An 18,367-nucleotide genomic window follows, 5' to 3' on the forward strand; every position below is an offset into this window, starting at 1 on the left:
AAAAAATTTAACTTGCTATCTGCTTTATTTTCAGTCCTGCAACATTTTAAAAAATTAATTTTTTTTGCGAAAGCTGGATTGCAAAGTATATTTTGCAAAATCTATTGAACCGATCTTAACTAAATTTACAGTATTGTTTTATTATTTCATAAAGTTTATCTGGCTGAAATATCAAGGTCCTAAGTGTAGAACAAATGGCGGAAAAACTTAAAATGCGAATACTTGTTTTTTTATATTTTTTTCGCAATAATTGCTATTTTGCAACAAGGATAACAACTTTAAAAATTTTTAACCAATCTTTTGTTGTAAAAAATTTAGTTACGCCATTTTTATTTTTGTGCAAAAATTTTGTGTTTTTCTCGGAAGTGAATACTTTTAACACTAGAAAGTCGGAGGGGTCAATTTGGCCCCTGTTGCGATTTGAAGTTATTGTAGTTTTTTTATTTGAGGCAATAATAATTTCATATTTTATGACTTTTAATATTTTGATACAAAGACTTATTTAACACAAAAAAATATTGTTTACTAAATTTATTAAATGGTTTTTCTAACACATATACCATAGAAGTCTAAAGGGGCCAAATTGGCCCTGTGTAAGTTATTATTGTTTTCTGGGAAACTCGACTAGCCTTTCTTTCAAATTCCTGTCGGATATGCAAATTATATTTATGTATGTTGTAAATGGTTAAATTTGGTTTGTGGTAAATGGTACCTTATACTGGTACTGATCATCTACGTAATAAAGATAAAATTGTTGGTGAACACAAGTGAACACAAAGATACAATTGTGGGTGTAGAGGACCAAATGACGCGTCTTTATACTACAAAAGTAACTTCAAGACGATGTCCTATGTACGTGTTTTATAATACTCTTGACTTAGAAGCAATAAATGCATGGATTATTTATAGAGAAATAACTGGAAGTAGACTCAGTCTTTGTAAGTTTATTCTTCGGCTGTGTGAAGAATTATGGGCCCCATATCGTGCCTCTAGAAATCTGGAACTACGCCTAGTAACACCAGGTCTACCAACAACTATCACTGTTACTATCCAAAAACGACAAAAATATCAGTTGAACATATCGTCGGCTTACTGCCAAAACCAACTAACTCCACTTTTTGTCGATTCTGAGTTAAGTACGCCTTTGTACTTAATAATTATCAAAGAATGTACTGATGAAACCAGACACTTCAAACCAGATTTTAAATGTGGGAAACAGAAGGGTCTCAAAACAACTAATTTCAATGATGACACTTTTATTCAGCCAAAAACAAATATGTGCAGTTGTCTGCACATCTCTGTATAAATAAAATAGTATTTTATCATTTACAATATTCTAGTTCTGCCAAAACAAGACAAGTGCCTGATATGGAGGACAGTGATGTTCAAAGTTACCTAGAAGTTGACTAACTTTGTACAGCCAAAACCCGACAAGTCCCGAAAAAAAATGTTTTTTGTACTTTTTTTTTTTAACTTTTACTTCATTTTAATATTTTTTTAACAAAATGTTTCGTTTATAATGTTATTTACTTTAACATTTTTCAGTCATTCAATCATTTTTAAATTCAAACGATTTTTCATTTCAAATTAAAGCTTAAAACGTTGATTCCTCAAAACTTTAAAAAGTGGAGTTAGTTGGTTTTGGCAGTAAGCCGACGATATTTTGTAAAGGAAATCATACTTCCAATCATTGCCGCGGCTGTAACAAGGCAATGTGTGGCAAGTAACAAAAACTGCAAACTGTATGGTGTTCCGAATGTTTTTGATAGGCAGCGAATGTGTTAACAATAAAAGTAAAAAATAAAATCAGATTCTATCGTCTAGAGTAGATTTAATTTCTTTAAACTGAGTTTTAATTGATTAAAGTACGTGGGGGCAAAATGATCCCTTCCGGCTTTCTAGGTAGGTAAGCTAAGCTCGACTTTCTAGTGTTAAAGTTATAATTAAAAGACGAAGAAAAGGTCGATTTTTTTTTATTTTTTGATATTTTTATTATTTAAACAATGTTCCGGAACTTTTTGAGTGGGAGGATAACTCAATTATTATTATATGGGTTAATTCCAAGCAATTTCTGCAAAAAAATTGTTGTTGAAATTGAGTCACCTCTCAACTTCCATCTCGAAACAGATCCACCCTGGACTATTACTACATCTCTGGTTATGACAAATTAATTGCTTATATTTGAACGGATTAACCTGCATTTTATAACCCATTATATACTTAAAATAGTAGAGAAATAAATGAATAGGTAGCGTACTAAAAATCTAAACAACCACATCCATATCGAAATCCCATTAAAATTCCATAAAAGTGTATGCATAACTACAAAAGCAAATTGTCGTCGTTGAGGAAATGAGTTTCATAAAAATAATATATGACCCCGAAAGAAAATACGGATGGCATTAAAAACCATAAAGCAATTTTACAACATGCCATAAGCAAAGTTTACAAGTAGAGACGTATATGCTTTTACGGTGGCAACATTGTACTGCTTTTCCTGCGGATAGAAAGTAAAGATGTACAAGTTTTTGTCGAGATGTTTTGGTGGATTTTTGGATTGAAAATGAAAATATCAAATAAAGCAAGAAGCTACTGCTAAATGATACAGTTTAAAAAACAGGCAAAAAGTTTAGAGAAAAGAAAACATACAAATAACATTGTTTAAAGGGCATAAACTCGAAGAATAATATTCCCAATCAAAGTGTATAGTTCTATATAAAAAAATTAATCTAAAAGGGAGCAATTTTACTAGCATGGATGGAGGCAAATAATCTAAATCTGATATTAGATACCAAAGACAAGAGTTCCTTTAACTCAGCAGCTTAAAATACCGAAATATATCCGAATTTATACTTTGTTGAAGACGCCCATAATTGTGGCATTCCAGTTTCAAGGCAAGAGCTATAAATCACTTTCCACACAACCAACATCGTCCCACAATAATTCTAGGAGTAGGTTACAAAATCTCAATCATTTACTTCACTCCTAGACCGAGATATAACTTCAAAAAACTAACTGGGTCAAGTTCATTGATAAACTGAACAGTATTGTTAGATGGATTCCTCCTAAGGGTTCTAATTATAATATATATATACCAACGCCCTTATAGCAACTTCCCAATAGCATGTACAACATGGACATAGGAAGGAATACATACCCATATAGAATCACAACCTAGGGCAACTCTATCAAGAATTCCAAGAGAGTGGAATTCCCTGAAATTGCAGATGAACTTCTTAATAAGTTAGATGTTAAAAGCCGCGAGAAATATTAAGAAACGACAAAAAGTATAGACTTAAAAAAATTCATGAAGGAAAGCATTGAATCTCCTAAAGAAATTGTCAGCTCTAAGCCTCTAACTCGTGAATAGGAGGAAGTTACCCAAATAACTGCATGGGTTGTAAAGCTCTTCAAAGTCCCAAAAGTTGAAGAACACCACAGGGTAATTAAAAAAGAACTACTTTCGAACAGCCTCAGCTCAGTAGTTCTGGATAGTACACAAAAAAACAGCTTGGGTTCGGTTCCTATAGTAGCTGCACATATAAAGTGCTCAGTTTTAAAACCTGTGTAGCTAACATTAATTTAACTGCTACTTATGACACCGTATGGAGGGATGAACTTATCTTTAAATTTTTCAGTACCTTGTAACCGAATTGCTAGCCTACTAAACAATATGCTTTGCGATAGGTCTTTTAAAATCATAGCTGAAGGGGTCAGAACAGGGTAACAAAAGTGAAAATGGGCTCCCTCAACAATCGGTGCTTGCCCTAATTCTGTTCAATCTGTATATATCTGACATCCACCCATCGATGGTAAAGAAATATGCATAATATGTTGGTGACTAATTGTGTTATGTCCGCCATAATACAATAGGGGACGAAAGAAAGATACTGACAGAATAGTGATTATTCTTCTTCTTCAAGTGCCGTCTCCTAATCGGAGGTTGGATATCATCATCACTATCTTTACTCTATCCACCGCTGCTCTAAAGAGTTCTATAGAACTGCATCTATTATTGAATATTGATAGTTATCGGTAAATACTAGTAACTGGAGTCTTATGCCAAATACTAATAAAACGGAGTTTTCCTGCTTCCATCTGAAGCAGTCAAAGCAAGCAATCAAATAACTAGCCTGAAGTATATTTTAATTATAACCTGCTTCTGGATATCACAATGGATAGAATTCTGGCATTCAAAAAAACGTCTAGAAAACACTGTTGTCAAAATAGTTGTTCAAATTTATATCATCCACAAATTAAGCAAAACCTCATCAGCATTATCATTGGGTCTGCAACACCTGGAGGGTCTATTCTAAAATTAGCTCCATTCCTTCCTATACTTCGCCCTGGTTTTCCACCAGGGTCCACCTGGTCTTCCACCTTCCAGTCGTTTTCAACCTGGTTCTTAAATCGTGCTCTGGCTGCCTCTTTTCCTCACTCCATCGGGTTTTTGGTTATAAATTTATTTTGACAAGTCCATCTCGTTGTTTGATCTGCTTTCTTGTGAATAGGTACAATTATAACTACATTCTAGTTTTCAGGTAGTTTTTACCTGCTTCCAAACCAGTTCTACAAAAGTACTTATATAGCAGGTCATATTTTTGCGCCACATTTTAAAACTTAAAAGGAATATCAACAAAATATTCTTTGCCCATAGATCTAGTATCCGGTCCTTATCACCAATTATTTCTACTGTTCTGTTCTGAACTATTGATAGTCCAGGTTTGAATTATTTCCTGTTCTGGTTCACCTTCTTGGAGAATTTTGTCGTTTCCATTTGTGTGTTATACATCTCTAGTTAATTATAGTCCAAGTAATGAAGCTTAAAATAGGACATAACCACGCAATTTTTACAGAATGGATCGATTTGCTTGAAAGTTTGAGAATCAGTAGTGGATAGTCCAAGGATCAAAATCAATATCATGCCGAAAGGCGCTTTTAACATGGGGGTGGCTGCCACCCCATTTCGGGGGTGGAAATTTTTTTTAATTGCAAAAGATGGTAAAAACGTTGATTCTCAGCAAAAAACGTTGTATACATTTTTTTGATAAAATTGATAGTTTTCGATTTATTCGCTATCGAAAGTGTTAGTTTTATATCGAAAAAATCAATGTTTATAGGTATTCTGCTAATAACTCCAAAAGTTTTCGTTTTATCAAAACAACTTTTTTTAACAAAAATGTACCTCTTGAAAAAATTGAAACAAAACAGCTTTTTTAAATTTTCTAAGACCAATAGTAGTCGAGCTATACTATATTATATGTTGGTTTTGTCAAATGCTAAATATTGTAGTTTCAAATTCAAGAGACGGGAAAACTATGCATTTTTCGAGAACAAGTTGTTTAAACTAATTTAAGGTACTTAAAAATGTATATCTCCAGAAATAAAAAGAGTCTCTAGCTCAAACATTAAGTGACTTATAATGAAAAGAATATCAGTCTCTATTTTTTTCAGCGAAAAAGTGATCGCAAGCAACCCCCTAATCACCACCCTAATTAAAATTAGGCATTGACCTTATTTGGTTTTTTGTTAAGTATTATTAATAGGTTCTAGAAGTTTGACCGGCTTAGAATGATTAGTTTAAAAAAAAGGAGTTAAAAGCGAATAACGAATTTTTGTAGTTTGGAAAAAAATGATTTTTCTTCAGAATAGCAAGATTAGCATCAGAGATAAGAAAAAATGTTTAAATATGAAATTGTAGCTTATTTAATTTCAAAGAACCTGGTTTGCAAAACTTTTTTCTACGGTAAAAACTGAGTGACCTATTGACAATTAAAACTTGTAATAACATGCAAAATACACCTTTACCAACCCTTTCAAAGTCACCTCTTTTTGCGACTGAGGATTTTAAAAATATTTAATATTAATAGATTTATAGACCTTGTAGAAATTTACAAAAAAATTGTTTAACAAACTTTCTAAGATAAAACATAAAAAACTTACGGTTAAAAAATCAATATATTATTTTGAAAAAAAGAAAGGGGAAATCCAATTGGAAGCATAATAATGTAAGTTAGCGGTGTTTTTAGTCATTGGTCTTATTGATTCCTATATATTTATGTATTGTTAATAGATTCTACTCGTATTAGTCTAACTGGCTTAAAATGATTAGTTTTTAAAATCCTCTAGTTAAAAGAGAATAACGAACTTTTGTAGTTTGGTAAAAAATGCCATTTTTTTCAGAATAGAAAGATTAGCAGCAGAGATACGAAAAAATGTTTCAATACAAAATTGTAGGCTATTTAATTCCCAAGAACTAGGTTTGAAAAAAAATTTTCTACGGCAAAAATTGAGTGAATCGTAAATGAGTATATCGAAAAGCATTGATTTTTTCTATACAGTACAGAACTAACACTTTCGATAGCGAATAAATCGAAAACTGTTAATTTTATCAAAAGAATGTATAAAACATTTTTTGCTTAGAATGAATGTTTTTATGAACTGATTTTTTGTGGTCAAAATTTAATAAAAAATTTCCACCACCGAGATGGGGTGGCAACCACCCTCATGGTAGAAGCGTCTTTCGGAATCATATAGATTTTGATCATTGGGCTATCCACTACGTATTCTCAAATTTTCAAGCAAATTAATTCATTCTGTAAAAATTGCGAGTTGAAAAGCTTCGGTTCCTGGCCTATTATGAGACAATCTGTATTTAATAATTATTAATTAACAATTATTTAGTTAAGTTATTATGTTACTAATGTTATGTTCTGTAATAGTTATTTATGATATAAGTGTTAAAAGTACATGTTTAAGGCACGCATGTGAAAGTTTGCAGAATGAGCGAAGCGAGTTCTGCAATTCACATGAATGCCTTAAAAATGTACTTTTTAACACGCATATCATACAATATTTTTCTAGAAACGTAATTACAGGACAATATCTACAAAACTTTTACTTGAACTTGACTGACATTCCATTTTTATATTTTTTTGACATTACATCAAAATTGCCTATACGGTCAATACGAACTACAGTGACAGAAAAAAATTAAAGCACTAGTGCCTTAAAGTAGCATTTTTAACGCTCGTATGGAGTGCTAAAAATTGAATTCTTAACACGGTTGCAGAAAAATATATTTCTGTTTAATTAATATTAAATTAATTCTTTTTGTATAATAAATAATAAGTCATTTGTCTATATTGGATATATTATGTTAAAATGTTTGGCTTTTTTAATAAAAAATTTGTCTCTATAGACGCCTTTCTGTTCAATTTTGATTGCTTATTTTAAGCTCTGATTACTATTCTAAAAAAGCATTGATTTTGTTAATTTTGGGATAAAAGTTACCCCTTGTTAAACATTTCTTTCATGAATGATGAGAGAAATCAATAGGTCTAACACAAAAACTTCTCCACTAATGACATACAACCGCAAGCTGAAGGGAAACAACAAAACCAACTTAAAACTAATCCCCACTTTCTAGACATATGCCACTCCATCTTGGCACATACCGCCGTTTTCTGAAATTCTATCACCCAAATTGAGTTACAATTCTGCAAACAATTTTCTCAAATTAGTGAAAATTAGACTCCATTCAGAAACTCTGCCTTTGAGTCTGGCTGGCTAACACAGAAAATCGAGGCCGTTTGTTTAGGTCCGGATTTCGAGTTTTCCCTCTGTCGGTCTAATTGCAAAGAGATTAGACAAGAAATCATTATGCGCTACTTGTTTCGTCAAATCGTGGTTGATAATACTATTGTTATGTACATAATCAGAATGTTTGTATGGTATTTTAGATAATAAGAGTGTAAACCAAATATGCATGAAAATATGGAAGTATACAGGGTGTTTCATTAATAATTGTCCATATAGTAACTGGAGAATCCTTAGCACAAAATACGAAGATTGAACCTAAAACACTTAAATAAAATGTGGTTCCTTACTGTGTTACAGGGTGTTTTATCTAAAAATTTAAAAAATATTTTTGCTCAGCATTTTAAAACTATCCGACGTATCGTTTTCATACTTGGCAGGAAGTATAGGTACTGTACAAACTACTAAATTATGTTAAACAAACGTTTCTGTCTATTACCAGAGGCGTACGACGGGGGAAAGTGAATGGTTGACCCTTTCCAAATTCTACGCCACTGGCGCAATTGCTATTTTAGTTCAATTTTTGGATTCTCTAATACTTTCCATGAAAATAATATACTCTTCATTCGTAACGATAAAGTCATTAGTTTTCGAGATCTTTGAAGTTAAAAATGAAAAGACACGGTTATTTTGATTAATGTATTGTGTCCCTTCATTTTTAATTTCAAATATCTCGAAAACTAATAATTTTATCGTTACGAATGAGAAGTACATTATTTACATAAAAAGTATTGAAAAGTCCAAAAATAACACTAAGATAGCAATTTGGGAAGGGTCAACCAGCCACTATCCCCTGTCGTACGCCTCTGGTAGTAGCTATAAACGTATATTTATCTTAATTTAGTAGGGTGTACAGTACCTACACTTTCTGGAAAGTATTATAAGGATACGCCAAATAGTTTTAGAGTACTGGGTACAAATAATTTTTAAATTTTAATCATATCAATCATATCATAATTAATCAAAATAACTGTGCCGTTTCATATTTAACTTCCAATATCTAGAAAACTAATGACTTTATCGTTACCAATGTGGAGTATATTATTTACGTAGAAAGTATTGGAGAATCTAAAAATGGCACTAAAATAGTAATTCCACCAGTGGCGTAGAATTTGAGAAGGGTCAACCATTTACTATCCCCTGTCGTACGCCTCTGGTAGTAGCTAGAAACGTTTGTTTATCATAATTTAGTAGGGTGTATAGTAGTCACACTTTCTGCCAAGTATGAAAAGGATAAGTCGAATAGTTTTGAAAATGCTGAGCAAAAATAGTTTTTAAATTTTTAGATAAAACACCCTGTAACTCAGTAAGGAACCACATTTTATTTAAGTGTTTTGGGTTAAATCTTCGTATTTTGTGCTAAGGTTTCTCCAGTTACTATATGGACAATTAATAATGAAACACCCTGTATATCAGTGATTTGTGGTGAGCTGACAAAAAGTTGTTATGTCCCATATAACGTAGCAGCTTCTTTATTTTATACTTCCCTAATTTTTTATCAATTACTCTGTCTTTTCATCTTATCTCTTTTTAAATATTTTATCATATAATGATCTTTTATTTTTGTTTATTGTGTTATTTTTATTATTTTTATCCTAAAATCCCAAATAATTGGCACACGATTGTTATAGAAGAAACAGAACAGAAAAAAAAACAAATAATGTAAAGATGGAGATAACATTTCAATGAAAATGCAGACATGGACATATGGACAACATAGGGGAGATACAAGAAATTAATGAACAAGTGGAATCCATGACAAGAGAGGAATTAGAGAAAACAATAGAAAGAGTAAAATTAGGTTAAGTACCAGGCAAGGACCATATCACCCCAGAGATGATAAAATTCATGGGAATAGAGGGAATGGACAGCATGAAAGAACTAATGAATGATATCATAAATAGAGCAGAAATGCCAAAGAACTGGAAGAAAGATCAATAAGCAAAAAGGGAGATAAGAGAAACTGTAATAATTACCGAGGTATCATTATATTAAGTATCCCTGGTAAGATATTCGCAAGAATAATAGACAAGGATAACAACCCAAATAGAAACACCTATGGAAGATACACAGTGTGGATTCAGGAAGAGCAGAATCACGCAAGACCTAATATTCACAATAAGACAAGTAAGTGAGAAAGTAGCCGATAAGAATGGAGTATGCTTCATCGACCTGGAAAAGTCGTTTGACAGAATCCGAAGAAAGGACGAATGGAAGACACTAAAAGAAAAGGGAGTCGACAGTTTCGACAGTAGGGATCTCTATGATTGTCTTTGTGCTGGTGAAGAGGAGATATTTTGGAAAAAGGTTTTTTTTTGGAGGTCGTCTGACATATGTCTCCGATGGCACTGCAGCCTCATTGGCTTATTGTGCCAATTGGAAAAGGTTTACCTCCTGACGATCCTAAATCAATCGTTAATTTCAAAATGGTACAATCCAAATGGTTAGTAGGTACTTTACACTTTGGTGCCCAACATGGGGCACGATGTAGTGCTGTCCATCTAATAAATAACACTAGTTTACAACCAATTTGCGACTGGAATGCAATATGCTGTTTTTTGTTAATTTTTGCTTTCTGAATATGATTATGATGATAAAAAGTTCCTAACACGTAAGATTTTTGAGTTATGATTTTTTCAAAAAAAGTGAGTTAAGATTTTTGATTTATGAATATTTTACTAAATTTTTTTTAAAACAGTCATTTGTAATATATCGGGGATTGGTGTTATCAAATTAATATTTTTTCTAAAAATTGTGCATAATTTGACAACACTGGGATATCTAATGTCTACGAATAACACATTAACATTTAAATAAAGAATAAACCAAAAGTAATCCTTAATCAGTAAACCTACCCATTTAAACTTATATAGTTCTAAACTCTAAACCGTTTTAACGACTGTTACTTCTGCATGACAAAAGTGTCTGTGTTTTCAAAGAAAAGCAAGCATAAAATTGAATATCCAGATATTATCTCAGCAATAAAGCCGGTTCTACATGGAGAAGATTTACCAGTTCCAGGACCCACGGCAAATTGGGAGGAATATTTGGAAGTATGTGGCGATAAAAGTAAACCCGATGATGTTTCAGAAAAGAATGATTCTTATTTTCACTAAAGCGACGAAAAGCACCTTATTGCATCCAACAAGCCGAATTATATGATTTAGTTCGAGACCTTCACTTGCCCAAAGACATGCTTGCTTAACTCTAGGTTCTAGATTACAATAATGGATTTTTTTGAAATGAAATTTACTAGCCAGTAAAACTTATAATATTTAGGAACTTTAACCAGGAGCTATCCTAGTTTATTAGTATGCAGGATAAAATGTGTGTTCGTGTTAATCTACATAGTGTTATGGGAAAATTGGGATATGCATACAATTGTGTACAAAAGACTTACTATATTTTTGGTTGCTAGTTCTGAACTTATGTGTATATAGTATAAAAGAATTTTTATAATAAACAGCAATATTTAATGCATTCTATAACTCAAAATCTAACATTTCACCTGACAAGACAATGTACGCGTGGACCCCTGCGCAGAAATGCACGGCACCTTAAGAAGAAGATAACTCAAAATCTATACGTGGTGGAAAATTTTAGTATTTGAATTCGCATTTAGGGCGCTTTAAACTCCACGGTACAGCCATTTTAACATCTGTCGCAATTTTTTTTTATTTATTTGTTGACTAGTGTAATTAGGAGATCTGATATCGCAAAAAAATCGCCAATTTTCCATGCCGCAGCCAATTTTGTTCGGTTCTTTAGTCATTCTTTTATGACTTCAGCCAGCTTATGCAGGAGTTGCTGTAATATAGACACAAGTCTACCTATTTAGTAAATAAAATGTTTATTTAAATTTTTGTGTTATGCTTTGAACAACTTCCTTGTGATCGTTCTTGATACCATTTTTTGTCTTGGAATTAACTGAACTACCTCTAAAAAGAGTTAGCTGAGGTAGAAATCTCCATAATTAACATAATTGCCTTTGAATTGTTTTAAGCATTTTCATAGAGAATAAAATTTTCACATGTTGAATTTTTATTGTATTATATGTTTCGTGTGTAATTTTGGCTACAGTACTTATTCCATATTTTCCAAAAAGGGGGTCAACTTAAAAATTACCCTAGAAGAATTTTTAGTTTTATCACTAAAGCTATGTCAAAACGAGAAATGATTTTTAGTGTCCATATTTAAAATTCATGCAATATAGGGTTAACATTTGTTGACTAACTAGACAAATATCACAAACGTTACGATACAAATACAAACTTGACAATTTATTGAAACTTACCTATCTCTGGAGTAATAATCATCCCTTCCACCTCCGCTACTTCCATAATTCCATTTACTAGCGTACCCACTAGTACCATAGTCAGGTCGCCCGGAATATCCTCTATTATAATCGTCATTGCCCTTGTTGTACGGATCGTTTATCCTGTAATCGTAGCCTTTGTTATCGTACCCTATCCCCCGGTCGGAGTACCTAGTGTCGTACCGATCTCGGTCGTACCTATCGTACTGCCGATCGCCATATCGGTCGTACCTCTCGTAAGGGTCGTATCTGTCGTAGTCGTAGGGATCGTAGTACCGATCTCGGTCACCGTACCGGTCGCGACCTCTGCTGTAGTACCGATCTCTGTCATTGTATCTGTCGTATCTGCAATAATAAGTATATAAGATATTGAGGACTGGATACTATGTGTCGCAAAGGTCCAGAAAATCAAACAATATCAAAAACTAGATGAGTGTCAACCTTGTTGATACGAAAATTCGGTAAATGTTTATATTCATATTAGAAATATTGAAGACATTTTTCCATTTTTTTATTATTTAAAAACAAAGAAAAAGTAACACCTATACAAAAGGAGTATTCGAAATTTTATTTTATCTTCTAGCATCATTTCCAATGATGGAAAACGGAAAAACTGGATATCAGATGAAACCTTTCAAATCATTGAGAATAGAAGAAATGTTTGTCAAAGTGGTGTGCATAGTGAAATGGAAAAAGCTAGTTTAAGAGACCTCAATACAGAAATAAAACGAAGATGCAAGGCACATAAAGAACTGTACTATCAAAGTATATGCAAAAAAATTGAGAGACATGATCATAATAATCAGCCGAGAGATCTATTTAGAAAAGTACGCTACTTAACAAGAGACTTCAAAGCCAGAACTTAGGCCATTGAAGACAACACTGGAACTCGAACAAACAGAGAAGATATAGCAGAGACATGGAGATCGTATTGCAGGGACCTATATAAAGATGATCAACGCCAAGAACCTGTTAACCAAATCTCTCACGAGGTAGAAGAAGAACCTGATATACTTGAGAATGAAATAAGACTCGCGATCATTAAGCTCAAATATAATAAAGCACCAGGTCCAGATATGATAACAGCAGAAATGCTTAAAGCCACAGAAGAAACTGGCGTAAAATTACTTGATCTACTCTGTAACCAAATATGGCATTCTAAACAATGACCTGAAGACTGGACAAAATCTACAATAACAAAAATTCATAAAAAGGCAGCTTCCACAAATGCGACAATAATTATAGAACTATTTCTCTTATATCACATGCCAGTAAAATAATGCTACAGTCGGAAAAATGAAAGAATACCCATGAGCGAACATATAAAACACGCTGTATTTTCCTGTCACAGTGTCACAAAGAAAATTGTCCAGTGCAAGTACATGTAACAATAATTATTACATGTACGTGCGCTGGCCAATTTTTTGTGTGACACGGTGACAGGAAAATACAGTGTGTTTTATATGTTCGTTCATGGGTATTCTTTCATTTTTCCTACTGTACATATAATCAATGAGAGACTAAAAACATTCCTTCGAAGAGAAATTCCAGGTAGAGGTACTCGAGAACACCTGTTGGATATAAGACAAATAATCTAAAAATCTAGTGAATTCAATATTCCACTGTACATATGCTTTATAGATTATCGTAAGGCGTTCGACAGGGTCAAGTGGAGACACTTATGGCGAATACTAAAAGAAGTAGGCGTACCTCAACACCTTATTTCGCTTATAACTGAATTATACGAACACACTACTGGATCAGTTAAAGTTCTTGACACACTTTCAAACGAATTTCATCCAGAACGGGGTGTCAGACAGGGATGTATACTATCTCCACAGTTATTCAATATATATGGAGAGCATATTATGAGAAGAGCACTTGAATGATGGGAAAAAGGCATCTCAATAAATGGTCATAAAATAAACAACCTACGTTTCGCAGATGACACAAACCTTCTTGCAAATATTCAAGCAGAGCTGATTGATCTTATACGACTGGTTGAAAACGAAAGTCAAATATTTGGTCTGCAATTAAACATGTCAAAGACAAGGATCATGATAGTGGATAGACTACATAACAATCATCCACACATAACCACAATTGATCGGTTTGAGGTTGTGAGCTCATACTTATATCTGGGATCATTAATCACAAACACAGGGTCACTAAAAGAAGAAATAAAACGTAGATGTGATCTATCAAAAGTCGCCACAGCAAAAATGGCCACAATATGGAAGGACTGTCAATTTTCAAGAGCGTTAAAGATGAGGTTGATCAACTGCTTAATATTCTCAATACTGACCTACGGATATGAATCTTGAACCCTGAGAAATTCGGAAAGAAGAAAGATAGACGCCACTGAAATGTTCTGTTGGAGACGAATGCTACGAATTCCTTAGACCGACCATAGAACAAATAATTCAATTTGAAGAGAGCTTAAAGTTAGCCAACGACTTTCCTGTAAAGTCCATCTCCAACAATTAAAATACTTTGGACATGTTATGAGAGCAAACACATAAAACATGGAATTACTCATTATACAAGTAAAGGTGGAAGGCCGAAAATCACGAGGAAGATCCCCAACAAGATGGATTGATCAAATTACGGGAATATGCAAAAGACCCGTGCATGAGTTAAAAGAAATGACCAGAGACAGAGATCTTTGGAGACGGACAATACACGACATCACGTCGACCACTACACTCCATCCGTGGGTCAGGATTGAAGAGAGAGATCATTACCAAGATGCCGCATCCATATAAGAGTAGATGTGTCATTGTCTTATGAAGTTTTACCATTGTATTATTCATTGTTTTGTTCTAAAGTGATAAATTTGGTAGTAAACGAGTACCTAGCTGGTCAACACCTACCGGTTATAGTGAATACCAAGATAAAGGTAACTCGAAAAGAAAAGCAGGTAGAACACCGGAAAGTAGTTAAAGTTACAGAATAAAGATTTGGCAAAAGTCTTTCAGAGAGTACTGAAAGAGTTTGGGGAAAAAGATACGGTAAACGACTGGTAGGAACCCAACAGCAAAATTGTCATGCCACTGGGCGAGAAAGTACTAGGAAAAAATCTAGTAGAGGACCTCCTAAACACAAATAAACTTAGTGATGTAACGACAAAGAGCAAAAGACGATTAGAGAGAGAAGAAAGAGGCTAAAAAGAGATGTGAGCACAGCTATGCAGAGTTGGAAACACCTGAGTAGATTTGATGAAAAGGTAATACAGGATTACTAAAGCAAGGGACCAGTCACCAAAGACTTCTCTCCCATGCGGCAGATTAAAAGTGCGGATGGGAAGAGTGTTAACAAACGATGTTGAAATAAAGCAAAGATGGTATGAGTACTTTGAAAATTTGCTAAATGAAAAATACTAGATGAGAGACCAAGGACAGGGGATGCCAAATGAGACTAATAACACTAGGGATAGTGACAGCTAAGAAAACAGAGTATATTTGGTTGGAAGAAACAGGAATGGTTGGTGACATTGAAGAATTACTTAGAGAAAAACTAGGACCAGTGGGAGAATTTAAATGCCTTCGCTCCTACATAATGGAAAACGGGACACTAGATCGAGAAATTGCCTACACGATACATGCTGCTTGGTTTAACTGGAAGCGAATGTGCGGAGTACTCTGTGATTAAAGTTTGGTGAGATCTGCGTAAGTGTAAAGCAGTAAAGTATGGTCTATTAATCAGATTCAGGAAAAAAATATGGAGATAGCTGAAATAAAAAAATGTTATGGTGGATGCTGGCTAAGACTAGAAGAGATAGGAGGAAAATTCTTCTGCAACAGAGATATAAGCATCTCTCTACGATTAAGAATGCTAAGAGGCTACGTATTTAACACGCTATTATACGGTGTAGAGGCCTGGACTCTTAAACAGAACAACATAAAAAATATTGAAAGTTTCGAAATGTGGTGCTACCGTCGAATGTTGAAGATAAGTTTGGTTGAAAGAATCACAAACCTTGAAGTAATACGAAGGATAGGAAAAACCCAGAAATTTTGTTAACGATAAAACGAAGAAAACTTTAATATTTGGGTCACCTGACGAGAGGTCATAAATACGCATTACTTCAAAATTGCAAGGAAAAATAGAAGGAAACGGAATCGAGGCCGTAGAAAAATGTCATGGTTGCGGAATTTGAGAGAGTGGTTTGGCTGCACCGCTAATGACCTTTTGAGGTCAGCTGTAAACAAGATCAGGGTAGCCTTGATGATTGCCAATCTCCGATAGGAGTGGCACAAGAAGAAGAGAAGAAGATAGGATTAGTAACGACTTGATTAGGAGAAGAACTGATACTCAACAAACGATTCAAGGACACATACTGCAATGGTTTGGTCTTGTTAGACGTATAGGAATGAAAACTAAATGGGACGAAATGTAGAGTTGTTAGAAATTGAGGGAAGAAGAGGTAGAAGATAACCGACAACCTCTGCTGTGGCAGAGGACATTAGAGTCCTCTGTCACAGAGAACGGTTTAGGCGAACAAGATACGATGGATAGAAGTGAGTGGCAAAGAAGAATAACAGATATTCCTGAAAAGGAAACACCCGAAAAAGAAGACGAAGAAGATTATATTTTCGTAATAAGAGTTGACAACCAGGACACCCAAGATGTCAAAATACAGAGAGGAGTCCGTCAGGGTTGCGTGCTGTCTCCACTACTTTTCAATGTCTACAGTGAAGCGGTATTTCAAGAAGCGCTCTCAGATTCAATAGAAGGTATATCTATCAATGGAGAAGTTTTGAACAACCTACGTTTTGAAGACGATACAGTAATAATAACGGATAACAACAATGATTTACAGAACGTAATGCAACGCCTTAATGAACGCTGTCATGAGTACGGACTGAAAATTTATTTAAAGAAAATTAATGCACGATCATAACTAAATCAGCACACGCAAACATTCAATTAACTATTGTGTGGATAACTACAAATACTTAGTGCATGGATAACATCAAATGTAGACCAAACCAAAGAAATTAAGACACGTATTAGTATATCACGTGCATCATTCATTAAACTTAAAAAGTTTCTTTGTTGTCGGGATAGAAGGTTAGAACTACGCCTAAGGATGCTTCGATGTTTCGTGTTCTCTACTCTTCTTTATAGCTTGGAAGCGTGAACATTGAAACAAGTGCATTTAAATAAGTTGGACGGCTTTGAATTTTGGTGTTACAGAAGAATCCTACGAATATCATAAATTCAAAGAATGTCGAACGTGGAAGTAACTAGAAGGATAGGAAATCAACCGGAAATAGTACTAACTATCAAGAGACGAAAATTTTAGTACTTGGAACATGTGATGAGAGTGCAAAAATAGTCATTATTATTAGTATTATGCAATTATGCAAGGCAAAATCCGAGGAAAGTGAAATGTCAAAAGACGAAGAACATCCTGGCTTAAGAACTTACGGGAATGATTCGAATGCAGTAGTGCAGAGCTAGTTAGAGCTGCAGTCAACATGGTCCTCATTGCCATGATGATTTCCAACCTTCGATAGAAGATGAAACTTAAAGAAGAAGAATAAGTTTTTCTCTTTTATTTTTTTTATATATGTTTACATATTTTATGTTTTAATACATGTTTCCAAATTTTCTCATTTATTAATATTTGTATTAACATCAGACAATTAAAACAACAATTAGACCAATAAAAAAAATTAAATAATGTAGCTAAAAAAGTAAAATCTTATTATTTTTCTACTAGAAACGCTTACAATTATCTTTAAAAGCTCTTTTTTATTATACCATCCAGTTTTTGATATTTTTTGATTTATCATACTTTTGGGATACATCGTATATAAAAAGAAAATACCTGTCATAATAAGGGTCTCTATAGTAGTACCTATCTCTCTCGTTGTACCGATCCCGATCCCGATCATCGTACCGATCATAATCCCTATCTCGACTCCTGTCGTCGTAGTAGTACCTGTTCCTATCGTAGGAAGGATTATTGGAGTACTGGGGGTAGCTGGCGAAACAACTGATGCATCGTTTTCCAGGAGGAGCGCTGCCGCTATCCCGGTCCCGATCTGGTGAGTCTTCTGGTTTCAGGTCTTTATCAGTATTGTCGGCTGCGTACCTTGGGTACTTGACGTCTCTGGATAGTCGAAGAGGGGGGATGAATTCATCGGAAGAGATTTCTTGGGGTTTGTTTGATTCGTCCGAGAGAAGGACGTCTGTGAGGGTGGCTGAATGGCCGTTGTGTAAGGCGGCAACTAGTACTAGTAGTACTGTTGGAAGGTGTATACTCTGAAACAAGGTAGAATAAATTTAATAAATTATTTAGATTTACAAAGTCTACAAATTAAATATATTAGTTTTAAATTATTTTCACATTTAAGATCTTTTTTAAGTTGTCTTCATACAGTAGGGGAGAATGGGGGAATGGGAGCCATCAGGTAATGAGAGCCACCCAGTTTTATTTAAATT

At 33.9% G+C, this 18,367-nt stretch overlaps 1 protein-coding gene across 2 annotated transcripts in view; it reads right to left on the bottom strand.

The window, feature by feature from the left end:
* LOC126887310 (uncharacterized) overlaps window positions 1-18,367 on the bottom strand; it is a 137,546-nt gene that overhangs the window by 55,608 nt on the left and 63,571 nt on the right. The window contains exons 2-3 of one of the 2 annotated variants that reach the window (XM_050654741.1): window positions 17,781-18,187; window positions 11,894-12,259 (exon numbers count right to left, since the gene is read on the bottom strand). In XM_050654741.1, coding sequence (XP_050510698.1) covers window positions 11,894-12,259; window positions 17,781-18,187 — 773 coding nt within the window. Of the gene's footprint in view, window positions 1-11,893; window positions 12,260-17,750; window positions 18,188-18,367 lie in introns of both variants that reach the window. The other variant, XM_050654740.1, reaches the window with a different exon arrangement.

The sequence above is a fragment of the Diabrotica virgifera genome, chromosome 6 (genome assembly GCF_917563875.1).
Source record: "Diabrotica virgifera virgifera chromosome 6, PGI_DIABVI_V3a".
Classification (NCBI taxonomy): Eukaryota; Metazoa; Arthropoda; class Insecta; order Coleoptera; family Chrysomelidae; genus Diabrotica; species Diabrotica virgifera.